This window comes from Ceratotherium simum, chromosome 34 (assembly GCF_057802395.1).
Source record: "Ceratotherium simum simum isolate JZ-2026a chromosome 34, ASM5780239v1, whole genome shotgun sequence".
Taxonomy (NCBI): domain Eukaryota; kingdom Metazoa; phylum Chordata; class Mammalia; order Perissodactyla; family Rhinocerotidae; genus Ceratotherium; species Ceratotherium simum.
Window position 1 is genome coordinate 310,862 of NC_141933.1, and position 13,536 is coordinate 324,397.

General features: G+C 55.8%; 1 protein-coding gene across 3 annotated transcripts in view; it reads left to right on the top strand.

The window, feature by feature from the left end:
• The first annotated feature begins 951 nt into the window (after positions 1-951).
• PTDSS2 (phosphatidylserine synthase 2) overlaps positions 952-13,536 on the top strand; it is a 29,861-nt gene continuing 17,276 nt past the window's right edge. For all 3 annotated transcript variants that reach the window (XM_004441100.3, XM_087422380.1, XM_087422381.1), the window contains exons 1-2: positions 952-1,142; positions 7,712-7,813. In XM_004441100.3, the coding sequence (XP_004441157.2) occupies positions 967-1,142; positions 7,712-7,813 (278 nt within the window). In that variant the 5' untranslated portion in view covers positions 952-966. The remainder of the gene's footprint in view (positions 1,143-7,711; positions 7,814-13,536) is intronic.

Sequence of the window (13,536 nt, forward strand, 5' to 3'; positions counted from 1 at the left end):
GTTGTGTATATACCTCGTGGGTCCTAGATAAGTAGGCTTGTACTTCATAGATTGGTTATCGTTCAGGTCATCAGCAAAGTCCAGTTCCACCAGTCCTTACCCACAGGATATTCAGGTCCTTACTGACTTCTTGGAATGTTGGCAGTTTGGTCCAGTTTGGGAGATAAACAAGACGTGTGAGGCATTCCTCTGAAATGGCTGCTCTGGCTCTATTTTGAGAGGCTCCACACCATCTTTCACAATACCTAGGAGGAGAATTGCTGGGTCACATGGTAACTCTATGGCTGGAGGAGATGCCAGACTGTTTTTCAAAGTGTCTCAGGGCTGAATATTTTTTGGGGGAGCCCTGTCTATGTTAACAAATTGAGTCAACCAAAATCCGCATGTCCACTCCATTCTGACGGCCCAATTTCACGACATCCCGCTAAAGAACTGCCACTGACAGGGACGACCCTGTGGGCCAGAGTCCTCGAGCTCCTGGCGGCATCTGGGCAATCGCATATGGGGTATAGGGTCGGGAAGCGCCCCAAAGGGAGATAAGAGCAGGGACCACGTCCCGAGCCTGGGCCAGGGCTCCGCGCGGCAGGGAGGCACTCGGTCCGGCCGCCCCGGCAGGAGGGTCTGCGGTGGCCCCTGCTCCGGCGGCCCGGGGCACAAGCTACTCCGCAGCGCCCCCGGGCTCCGGCTACCTAGCAACCAGGCGGCATCCTTCCCAGCAAGCCCTGCTTGCAACCCGGGAAGGCAGGACCACGAAGCCCAGCATGCCCCGCGGGGCGCCCGGACTACAAGCCCCACAATGCAGCGCCCACCCTTTCCTCGCCGGCTCCGCCCTTGCTCTCCGGAGACCCCGCGGAGAGAGCGCCGCGACCCCTTCCCGGCGCTCCCCGCGCCGTGCGCGGCGCGCTCTCGCGGTGACCTGTTGTGCGTGGGGTCAGCGCGCGGGGCGGAGCGGCGGGCCGGGGAGCCATGCGGAGGGGCGAGCGCAGGGGTGCCGGGGGGCCGCGGCCAGGGTCCCCGGTGCCCGCGGGCAAGGCCTCGCTGGAGGAGCCGCCGGACGGCGCACCCGCGGGCCGAGCGCCCGGGCCGGGCCGCCGCAGCACGGAGTCCGAGGTCTACGACGACGGCACCAACACCTTCTTCTGGTGAGGGGCGTCCGCCCGGGCCGGCGGGGGCGGGGGGTGCCCGCGAGACCCCCGGACGGGCCCCAGCTCGGCCTCCCCGTGGTCTCCCCGCATTTGCGACCCCTGCCCGGGAGCGAGGGAGTGAAGGGGTTCCCATCCTCCTCCGCCCTGGCCCCAGCCCGGTCTCCCTTCGGTCCCCCCGTATCTCCGACCGCTGCCCCGGAGCTGTCCGCAGACGTCTGGCTCCGCTCCCTCCCCTTATCCTGGGAGGACTTGGCTCAAAAGTCACCTCAGAAAGGCTTTTTCTGACCTGTCTGTCCAAAATTCGCCTCTGCTCTCCGTGGTGTTACGTTCTTTTGGTTTCTTCGCGGCGCCTGTGGTGTATGAAATTACGTCCTGCGCCCCCAGCTCAAGCAATGACATTAACTAGTATGAACAACTCACCACGTGCCAGGACTTGAGTGAATGTTGGTCGAGTAAAGGGTATTTCTCTCTTTACCTGCTCCTTGCCAGGCCAGCTCTTTGACTCCTGTACAGCTGAGTCCCAGTAAGCCTCAGGGTCAGGCTGTCTCCAGTCTGCCTTAATGGGGGTGGGGGACAGAGAGGCCCGGGAGCAGCTCCTGCCCTCCCGGAGCCTCTGTTGGAAGGGTTCATGCTCTGGCTTTAGTCTGAGTTTGGCAGTTCTCTGTTTGAGGGTTCAGGAAGCAGCCCTGGACAGGAATGTGACAGGCAGGGCTCCTCCACCTCGTGGCTCTGTGACCTTGGGCAAGCCCTTCTCCTTTCTGAGCTGCTCTCTCCTTATTTGTTAGAGAAACAAACCTCTCAGGCTAGAAAGTGTGCTTCATGAGAGGAGGGGGCTTGTTTTTTCTTTGCTGGTCAGTTCGTGTCCAGCTGAGCCACTAACAGTGCGGGCAGTTGAGTCCTCTGTGGGGCTCTGGGGGACAGGGGTGCAGTTGATGTGGCCTCAGCCCAAGGAAAGCTCACAGGAGAGGCAGACGTGTCTTTTGCGAGAGGAATGCATGTGGAAGCACAGTTATGGGACCTGGTCAGGGAAGAGGAGAGCCTGATAGGGCTTGGATGTTACAGGGGAAGGTGGGCCACAAGGGTGGAGAGCTCAGGGGAGGTGCATATGGGACTGAATGGTGTCCTGGTTTGTATCAGACTCTGGAGAGACGCAGGAAGGTGGGTGTGGGGGGAGGTGGCCCTGCATCTGGACGAAGTCGGTGTCTTCCCTGTGGATGCCCAGCCCTGCTTTGGGGAGATAACGCGCTTGAGCCATCGTGAAGGAGAGAGGGATGGGGTGCCTCGTCAGGGGAGGTGTGGCCCCAGAGCTAGTGACCTGAGCAGTGTTGGACCCTGCCGGACGTGCTGTATGTAGATCAGACCTCTCCATCCGCTGTCCTGCTGGGGGGGTGGGGACCAGCCTCCCACAGCCCAGTTGGTGACCACTGGAGACTGAGGTCCTGGAGTGTGGTGGCTGGGCTCGCTTTCCTTGTTTCCCTTCGTTCAGCACATATTTTGGGGGCTCCTGGGTGCCAGTTACTGTTCTAGGGCATACAGCAGAGAACTAAACAAGTGGCTTAGGTTCTGGCACAAGCGTGGAAGCTCAGAAGGCACGCGTGTGCTGGCTGAAGGGAGGCTGCGTGTTGCAGCACCGCAGAAGCCAGCGAGCACACGCCTCATCCTGTGCTGGGAAAGGCGTGTGCTGGTTTCTTTAGAAGCACAGACCCACAGCCCTGGGGTCCCTGCCCACAGGGGCTTGGTCACTGGGGAGTGGGGCACACAGACCCTGCTGTGGCTGAGCTTACCTGTGGGGCAGGAGGCTTTCCAGGAGGGGCTGCAACAGGGCTGGTGTTCTCAGGTGTCTGCCTCGGGGTCTCCTGGTGGGTGGCTCTGGCCTCCACCGCAGGTGTGGGATGTGCTGGGCCCTGGCCGGCACAGACACCGTCTCTGGTGTGTGCAGGTTCTTGCTGCCTCATGGGCCTCCCCCTCACCTGTGGGGGAAGGAGCTTCACGTTTCCTCAAGGCAGGTAACCATATGCCTGCCTGTGAGCATTACTTATTCTTACCTGCACAGCCTAGCCACTTAGCTTCTTCTGAGTCTCCCATCACTGACTTGCTGGGCTAGAATTTTAAAAACTCTTATTTTGTATTTTAATGATGAATGTTACAAAAAATTAACATAAAGACTAAAAAGCATACATTTGTGGAAATGACTTTATGTTTCAGAATTCCTCAAAGGAACTTCTGCAGGATTCAAAACCTCGTTTTAGGGTTTTGTTTTCAGAGGCGAGGCTTCTTTGGAGGCTAGTTCTGGTGGCTGTGAACGAGGAGTTTCTTTGTTGTTCTTTGTCAGCCACAGGGTGTGGATTTAGGGTTCAGGGTTTGCCTGAGCCTTGGAGCCCTCAACCTGGCTCCCCCAGACTGAGCCCAGGGGAAGGGGCATGAAGACCACGGGGTCCTCGGTGGCAAGGATGCTGCCTCTTCCACCGGTCGCGGTGGTCTCCGGTCCTCCACCAGTCCTGGTGGTCCCCAGTGGGAAATATCCAGGTAAAGTGTTAGGACCACACACAGAGGAAGATGCGTCAGCTCGCGTTGTCTGAAAATTGTGTGGGAGACGCTTGGAGACGCGATGCCCTGGAGGGCTGCTGCCCCACACGCCACCTAGGGATGGGAGGCTGGATTGGCAGGCTCCCCGAAGGGCTCCCGGGCCAGGGTGGGACAGACAGTTGTGACACGGGGGTGCTTGTTGTGCTTGTACCTTAGAGCACCCCGCCTCCGGGGAGCACTCTTGGTGAGTCTCGGGGCTCTGCTGTCAGCGGCACATCTTACAGTAGCCGTGAGGGTGTGTGGACGTGATCTTAGGTGCCCCAGGTTCTGGAAAGTGCCTTTCTCACTGTGGGTTAGGGGTTTATCAGCTTTGCCCACATCTGGGTAGCATAGTTCGCCAGCTGGTGCCTTTTGGTCTTGCTGGTCAGCAGGCTGGGTGGCGGGCGGTCAGTGTTGTGGTCCCAGGCGCCTCTTGGAGGCCTGGGGAGGCCCTCTGGTCTTGGCCTTTCCTGGCCGAGGCGTTGTCATGCACTCAGTCTCTCTTCCACAGCTTCGTATCTTCTCTAATTGGTTTTGCAGGCCTGCCTTCCTGCCCACTCTGCATAATGAGTGTGGTCATCTCAAGAGAGGGACTGACAGCCGGGTATTTTCCATTCTTTGTGGCAGGGAGCCAGCTGTCCTCACTCCCTCGCCATTGCTGAGTGACTGGAGTCGCAGGACTCACAGCGCTCTCGTCCTAGGCCTGGATCACAGGACCCAAGCCTTCACCCAAGCTGTCTATCAGCCGTGAAACCGAAGGGTGTGTTTGTCTTCCTGGGCACCAGGGAGTGGAGCGGGGAGCCGCAGCCCTGCTCTGGTGTCCAGGGGCACAGGGAGGCCTGGAGTCTGGAGTGCTGTCCGGGGCGGCTCTCAGTCGACGTGTCTGGATCCGTCAGTGTTGACACGCTCTTGCTGAGCGGCATTCCTCGAGTGACAGTCTGTCTGAGGAGGTCACGCGTCATTGCTGAAGTGCTTGCGTGCACGGCTGCCGTCCTGCTCCTGGTCTCTGTCTCCGTTTCCTTTCCCGCCTCCGTTTGGTTATGTCTCATTTCAGCCGACCTGTTGCTTTTAGTGTGTCTCTGGTGCTCTGAGTTGCTCCCGGTACAGGGAACATTCCTAAGCTTTCCGGGCACCAGCTTTGCCACGTCAGGTCCATGTTGACCCATCTAGCCTCCCGGCTGTGGCCATGCTGGTCCCCGTCAGGCAGCATGACAGTGGCTGCTCTCGGTCGGACGTCTGACGTGTCAAGAGCTCAGGAGGAGCACGGGCTCCTCTCTGTCACTTCTGTTCCTGGCGGTCCCCTGTCCCTCTGTCTGGAGAGCTTCCTTTAGCAGTTCTTTTAGAGCAGGTCTCCTGGCACTGGGTTCTCCTTGTTCCTGCATTTGAGAATGTTGAGTTGGCCTTCATTCCTGGAGGATGTTTTTGCTGGACACGGAATCCTGGTTTAATGTTCCTTTCTTCTCAGTGCTTCAAAAGTTGTGTCCCCTCCTCTGGCCTCGTGGTTTTTGGTGGGAAATCTGCGTTCAGCCTCGGTGTTGGGTGACTTGTGTTTGCAGCTGGCCTGGGTCTGTGCTGTAGCTGTTCCATGGGTCCCTCCGGCTCTGCCGCATTCCCCATGTGGAGTTCAGCTGCAAGTTCCCTCGTGGCTTAGGGCTCAAATGTGAATATATTTAAAGCAGAGGGTGGTTGATATTGAATAGTATTACAGTAGACAGTTAAAGAAGTTTTACTTCTACTTGTTTTAAATGCCCAGTATTGTGAAATGTGACGGCAGTACACGTCTCTGCTTTCTTCATTTGGGCTTGTCCACTTAAACACAACTTTTTTCTTTTCATAAAGAAAATAAAATTTAATTGAAGGGCGTAAAACAACACCTAAGTAAGTGGAGAGATAGTCCATGTCTTTTGAGTGGGCGAGTCCTCAGTATCACTCACATATCAGTTCTTCCCGCATTAGTTTATAAGTTCAGTGCAATTCCAGTCAGAATCCTAGTAGGTTTATTTGTGTTAGTTTGTCAAAATGATGTTAAATTAACATGGACGGGTAAATGTGAAAGAATAATCAGGATGAAGACACAAAGGGGCAGTCTGCCTGGCATCAGGGGGGTTCTGGCTGCGGTCCAGCCTTCAAGTGCCACTCTGCCCTCATGCTTCCTGAAAAATCATTTGAATCGAGTGCGATTGTGTTCAGTGACACACACCCTTAAGGTGGGTGTGTGCACCCACCTTAAGGGTGTGTGCTTGACTGACTTACACACCCGTGCGGACCACCAGGGTCGGCACATGTAACATTTCATCTCCTGGAAGGCTGCTGTGCCCCAGCCTCCACTCCCAGTCCCCCTGCTGTGTCGACACCTCTTTCGAGTGTCACGTCTGGGGACGCAGACGCGGGTGCTTTTGTGCCCGGCCTGTGTCAGCATCATGTTTCTGAGGTTCATCTGTGCTGTGGCCGGTGTCCGTGGCTCAGCACAATGTGGATGTTCCACTGTTCGCACATCCTGTGATAGGCATCTGGTTGGCTTCCAGGCTCAGTTATTGTAAATAAATGTTCACATACAAGTCTTTGAATGGACATATGTTTTCGTTCCTCTTGGGTAAGTACTTGGCAGTGAATGGCTGGGTTGGATGTATGTTTAACATTTTAAGAAACTGCCAAACTGTTTTGCAAAGCGTCTGTACAATTTTGCAGTCCCACCTGCGATGTATGCAAGTTTTATCTGCTCCACATCCTCGCCAGCACTTGGTGTTGTCAGTCTTTTTGTCTCGGCCGTCCTAGTGGTGGTGCTTATGCCTTCATTTGCTCTCACCGTGACCAGTGGTGCTGCATGTCTTGTCATGTGCTCCTGGCCACTCCTGTGTCTTTTTCTGTGAAGTGTCTGTTCAGACTTCTGTCTGTTTTTCATTAGATTGTTTGTCTTTATTGTTGAGGTGTAAGAGTTCTTTATATATTCTGGATACAAAGTCCTTTGTCAGATATATGTATTGTGAATATTTTCTCCCAGTTTGTGGCTTGCTTTTGCGTTTCTTTATGGTGCAGCTCTCCTTTGTAATAATTTACGTTTTCACGGAGTTCTGACAGGAGACAGGGCGCTAACACTTGGTGACAGGTCCAGGGCTCAGTGCTTTATGTGTGTTCACGTACTCTTCATGATGTTCTTCGAGGTTGGAGGCATCCTGGTTTAGAGATGAGGTCACATCATCTCTCCAAGGTCACCCTGCTTGTTTGGACCTAGGCGCTGGGTCTCTGGCTCCCTTTGCAGGCAGTCGTTAAGATGCAGAGGGGGCCGGGGTGAACATCTGTCGTGGGGCAGCGTGCGGGCCTGTCTTAGCGTTGGTCTGCTTGCCCTGCAGCCCTGGTACCTGACTGGCCGTGGGCCCTGCTTCCAGGTGAGGCACGTCCGCCAGCTGCCAGAGAGCGCTGCCGCCTTCCTCCCGTGTCAGGGCTCTGAAGGCTGAGCCAGTGAGGGGACAGAAGGGACTGGAGCCCTTGTTGCCCTCCAGCTGGGCGCCACGTCTCTGCCAGGTGTTTTAAGTAAGTGTGCCCCTCTGGCTTTGGGTCCTGGTGTCTCTTTCTCTCCGCTCTTCCTGTCTTGGCCTGTCGTCCTCACAAATCTCTCAGGCGTCGTCATTTCATGGGTCACGAGGCCAGTCATCTCAGCATAACCTTGCTCAGTGAAAAGTGCCATGTTAACCTACTGCCAGTCGCTCTTCAACAGACGCCTGCTCCGGGCACCAGCGGCAGGATGTGCCCTCCTGTCCTCTGAGCAGCAGCCCTGAGCGTTCCAGAGTTCCGTCTGCTCCCCACGCGCGCGGGGCTCTTCCCGCTCCGACTGACAGGCTGATGTGGGAACGCAGGACCGCCTGGGAGGCGCCAGCTGGTCCCTGTCAGTCAGTGTTCCTCCACTGGAGGTTGAAGGCTGAGCGCTCTCCTTTGGGGGCGCATGCCGCACGTGGTCGTGATGCTTTCCGTGCTCTGATATGGTCTGCGTGTTTGGATTCCAGGCGGGCCCACACCCTGACTGTGCTCTGCATCCTCACCTGTGTGCTGGGCTACGTGACGCTGCTGGAGGAGACCCCGCGGGACACGGCCTACAACACCAAGAGGTAACTGGCCCCGCCCGGGCGGTGCGGGCGCCTGGCCTGGCTGGGGGCTCCTTGCTCTCCTCGGGCTGGCCGGGCCCGGGGCCGCGTGCCCTCAGGCCGTCCACGTCTGCCTCTCTGCCCCTCTCCGCTTGTCCCTGGGATCCTTGACGGTCCCGTCTCCTGTGTGACCTGCAGCTCACGCTGCATGTGCATGTGTGAGAGAAAGAACATGCTACAGCAGTTCCAGGGATGGAGCCCGAGAGGACGTTCTCATCAGCATTTCCATTGGGGAGTTCCCCCACACCAGCCAGCAATTCTCAGACACTAGCTGGGTGTCCTTCCATTCAACTCAGTTCTGACACTGTCTGTCTGGGTGGCGTCAGATCCCACAGGTAAAGGGCTCCATCCTACAAGCCTGCCTTCCCCCCAGCTTCAGACCCCAGTCACAAGTCCTGGTTGTCACCTGGGCTTCTGATCCACCGGCTATGAATCAGAGGTTCCCACAACCCCCTCCTCGGGTTCGATTAATTTGCTTGAGTGGCTCACAGAACTTAGAAACATTTTACTCACTGGATCACCGGTTTATTATAAAAGGATGTAACTCAGGAACAGCCAGATGGAAGAGTGTAAGGGGCAAGGTGTGGGGAAAGAGCGAGGAGCCTCCACGCCCTCCTGGGGTGCCTCACTCCCCAAATCTCCACGTGTTCAACAGCCCGGGAGCTCTCCCAACCCCATCCTTGTGGGTTTCTTCACATGGGCAAAATTGATTAAATCATCGCCACTGGCAACCCATGGCCCCTCACCCCTCCCCAGAGATGGGGGGTGTAGTGGGGGAGGCTGAAAGTTCCAGTCCTCTAACCACATGGTCGGTTCTCCTGCAACAGCCCCATCCTGGGGGGGGGGGGTTCCAAAAGTCACCTCATTAACATGACCAAAGACACCTTTCTGCTCTCATCACAGGAAATTCCAAGGGTTTTAGGAGCTCTGTGTCAGAAGTGGGATGAAGACCAAATATACATCTCTTGTTATAAATCACAACACCATAGAGACTGAGTCTGGGCGTCTGGGGGTGTGCAGGTCTTTGTGACGACCAGGGGTGGTCCCTGTCAGTCGCACCGTTCTTCTACGCTCTGTTCATACTGACACTTGTTGAGAACTTTAAACCGACTTTAAGATGTCAGACGCCTGAGTGGTGGAGGATAGCATCCTCAGGTCAGGCAGTGTAGACTGTCTTCACTGTTGTCTCTAGAGGTGGGCTAGCTGAGGGCTTATGTGTCCTCTGCCCGGGTCCAGTCTCAGAAGTGTGTGAGGAGAAGCTGGTTTCAGGACTCGGTCCTTTGAGTTTTCTACATTGGATGGACTCACTTCTCCTTCTCCAGGCCCACGAAGCCCCCGTTGCTCTTCCAATCCTGGGGCCCAGGCCCCATTTGCTCTGGTGGGGCGGCCGGAGGAGGAGGGGACAGAGGCGGGGTGCCTGGTGCTGCCCAGGGCGTCCCGTCAGCTTTGGTTGGTGGGGCTGGGGCTTGGGGACCTTCGTCACCGGAGCCAGCCCGTTTTTGTTGAATGAGGGTGTTAGCGTCTGCCTGGGAGTGCAGAGTGAGCACGGGTACGTGCTGTGCAGGTGTCAGCAGCCTGTTAGGACGCCAGGAGGCGGCTCCCTGTCCATGCCACCCTCAGACCCCAGCTCTTCCCCGCAGCTGCCGGGAGTCTGGACTCGGCTCTGCTCCTGGAGCGCGCGTCTCGCCCTCAGCTGTGAGGTGCGTCTCCTGCCCTGGCTCCTGGCTCCACACTCGGGGGTTCCCTCCCTTCTCCCACGCCGTCTCCCAGTCGGCTTGGCTGGCTCTTCCTCCTTTCCCTGAGTCCCGGCAGTGCCGCTGCTCCATGCCCCTGCTGCCCCCGCTGCGCCCTCTCAGGCGAGTCCTCCCAGCCCCCAACTGTGCCGCCGGCAGAGCCAGTTACAGCGGGGCGGGCGTGCTGACGGAATCCAGTAGAGTGGGGAGCTCGGGCTGCATCCTGGCCCCTGGCGGTGGGGAGGCCTGGGGCTGAGCTCACTGCAGTGGCTCCCTGTGGATACGGGAGACAGTGAGGCTGTTGGTAGGGGCCTGCACTTGCCTAGAGGGGCTTTTTGAGTAGAACTTGGTCTTTTCTGTGAATCTGGCCGTCAGCACCTGGTGTGGCAGGTGTGTGGCGGGTCTGTGGCGTCTGCTGGGCACAGCTGCTCGAGGAGTACCAAAAAGCAGGGCTTGGTCACACTCAAGAGGTGTCCCCATACGGCTGTGAAGTTAGGCCAGAGTTGAGCAGTTGCGACGTCACTGGGCAGGAATTGTCGTGAGGAAGACTGTGACCCCCCCCCAGCCAGTGGGCCATGGGAGTGCCTCCCGACGGCAGGGTTGGTTCTCCTTCACCAGACGTCTGCCAGGGAAGTCACGAAGCCTCGCTGCCCCGGGCCCTGCCCTCTGACCCAGACCCAGGGGGCCGTGGGATCAGACCCCGAGGTTAAGGGGGCTTGTTGGCCATGTCCAGGGTAGCAGCTGTGGACCGGTGTGGGTAAGTCCTCTTCATTCTGCACTGGCCTCTCTGCTGAGCTGTCCCTGCACATGAGAGGCTGGGACAGGGAGCACGAGAGGTGCTTGGGCCCCCCATCCGGGAGTCCTGTGCCAGTTCATTGAAAGAGAGGCGGAGCGGGGGAGGAATTTGAGGGCTCCTGGCTTCTCTGCTCTGAAGTTCTGTGTTCTGGGGACACTGGGCGTCTTTTAGCTCACAGTCTCTGGCCCTCTTGGCCCACTTCAGGGCACGGAAGGAGCTACCCTCCTGGCCCTGTGATTCTGCTGGTGGTGCCTGGAACCTGCTCCCGGCTCCTCCCTGGGCACCTCCATTGCCCCAGCCTCCGTCGCTCTGCTTGCTTCTTCAAGGACATTCTCGTGCGTTTGTGTCGTGTGTGCATGAGTTCATCTGTCCTCAGTCCTCAGTCCATCCTCCCCACTTAGACCCCAGCCGGACCCACCGCCCCGCCCCCCTCGTCAGCACATCTGCCTGGGCTCACAGGGGGCCCTTCTGGGGCAGCTCCCTGCCCAGCCCCCCCCGAGTCTCGAGGAGGCTGCTGGCCCAACTTACTTGTATTATGTCAGAGTTTTTGATGCCCTCAGGGATAGGTTTCATGTACAGAAGATACTTTCTAAAGGTTACACTTATTTAAAAAAATTAATAATTATGTTAAAAATTTAGGGGGCCTCGCCCGGTGGTGCAAGCGGTTAAGTGTGTGTGCTCTGCTGCGGTGGCCCAGGGTTCGCCAGTTCAGATCCCGGGCACGCACCGACGCACCACTTGGCAAGCCGTGCTGTGGCGGCATCCCATATAAAGTGGAGGAAGATGGGCATGGATGTTAGCCCAGGGCCAGTCTTCATCAGCAAAAAGAGGAGGATTGGCAGATGTTAGCTCAGGGCCGATCTTCCTGATTTGTTTGTTTTCCTTCAATTTTGGCTTGTGTACCGTTGTTCTTTTTATGGATCTAAGAAGGTCTGTCACTTTGGGGGAGTAAGTTTTGTTTTTCTTCTTAAGTCAACTTTACTGATATGTCATTTAGTATTACATGTATCTAAATGAAAGGTAGGGCTCAGTGCGTTTGCATGGGTGTGTGCATCTGTGTGCCCCCACCAAATGGAGCTCCACGTGGAGCAACTCTGAGCCCTGCCGTCAGTCCTCCACACGCCGGTCCCCGCGACCACTGACCTGTCGCCGTAGTTTCACCTACGTGGAGGCGTCCACCTCGAACCCTGTCCAACTTGTTCCTCTCGATGTGTTGTTGTGTCTGCCAGCCGTTGTTCTGTTTCATTGCTGGGGAGTGTTCCGCTGTGTGGACGCACCACACAGTTCATCGATCCATTTATCTGTTGGTGACGTTTGGGACGTTTACATGTAGGTGTAAATATATAAGTATAAATATATAATTAATATGTTTTGCAGATGTATAATATATAGAAAATATATTCACAGTACTGAAGAAGAACAGTCAGAGGACTGACACCACCCAGCTTCAAGGCTGACTCTGAATCGACAGTGATCAGGACAGTGTGGTATTGGCAAAAGGCTAGACAGATAGATCAGTGGAACAGAATAGTAGCCCAGATACAGACCCACACAAATGCAGTCAACTCATCTTTGACAAAGGGGCAAAGGCGAGTCAGTGGAGGGTGGTCTTTGAACAAATGGTGCTTTTACAACCAGACATGCACACGGAAAAAAATGAATCTAGGCCTTACACTTTTCACAGTATTTAACTCAAAATGGATTATAGACCTAACTGTAAAATATAAAACTTCTCAAGAAAACACAGGAGAAAATCTGGTGACCCTGAGTTTGGTGATGACTTTTTTAGATGCAACACCAAAAGCGTGATCCATGAAATAAAAAATTAATAAGTTGGACTTCATTAAAATTAAAAACTTCTGCTCTGCAAAACACACTGTTAAGACAAGGGAAAGACAAGCCACAGGCTGGTAGGAAATATTTGCAGAACGCACATCTGATAAAGGAATTGTATTCAAAATATGCAAAGAACTCTTAAATCTCAATAATGAGAAAACAAACAACACAGTTAAAAACGGGGCCAAAGATCTGAACAGGCCCCTCAGCAGAGAAGATAGTGAGACGGCAAGTGAGGGCCTGAAAAGAAGCTCAGCACATCTGTCATCAGGGAGACGCGGATTAAAACAGAGAAATGCCACTCGCACGTGGATGAGTGGCTCACGTGAGAACAGGGAACAACATCAAATGTTGGGGGGCTGTGGAGCAACAGGAACTCGCACTGCCTGCTGGCGGGGTAGCAGAATGGTGTGGCCACTTCGGGAGACAGTCAGACCATCTCTTACAGAGCTGCGTGTGCTCTCACCATGTGATCCAGCAGCTGTGCTCCTAGGTACCTACCCAAATGAGTTGAAAACTTACGTCCACATAAAAACTGGATCTTGAGAGCAGTTTTATTCGTAATCACCAAAACTTGGAACAGCCAGGATGCCCTTCAGTTGGTGAATAGATAAACTCAATGGAAAATCATTCAGCGATAAGAAGGAATGAGCTATCAGGCCACGAAGACGTAGATGAAACGTAAATGCATGTTGCGAAGTGAAAGAAGCCAGTCTGAAACGGCCACGTACTGTACGGTTCCCACTCTGACATTCTGGCAAAGGGGGAGACTGTCTAAAAGACCAGTGGTTCCGGAGGAGGGGAGAATGACACGGAGAAGCGTGGATGTTTTAGGTGTTGAAGCTGCTGTGTATGGAGCTGTAACAGCAGACACGCGACCCCAGGCCTTTGTCCACATCCAGAGACGTGAACAACATGGAGCAAACCTAATGTGTGAAGTCGTGAAACGTGGTGTAGGAGGTCGGGGATCCGGGAAGGGTGCGGCTGTGACAGGAGAAGGAATCTGAGTTACAGACGTGTGCAGCCACCTCACTGAGGGGCTGGGGAGGGGCCGACCTCGGTCACTCTGGAAATGAGCGGAGTCTGTGAGACTGAAGGCGGGAACCACACACAAGCACTGCGCTCAGCCGACGACGGCGTTCCCCACAGGCCCAGGCCCCGAGTGTGTTCCTGCTGTACGTGAGAGCTGGGACTGGACAGTTCAGTGGACGGATGGTGGGGCCAGGGATCTCACTGCTGGAGAGGAGGTTACAGGTGAGCAAGGGGAGGCTGGTCCACAGGCATAGACGGTGGGAGACGTGAGTGAGAACGCAGGTTTAGCC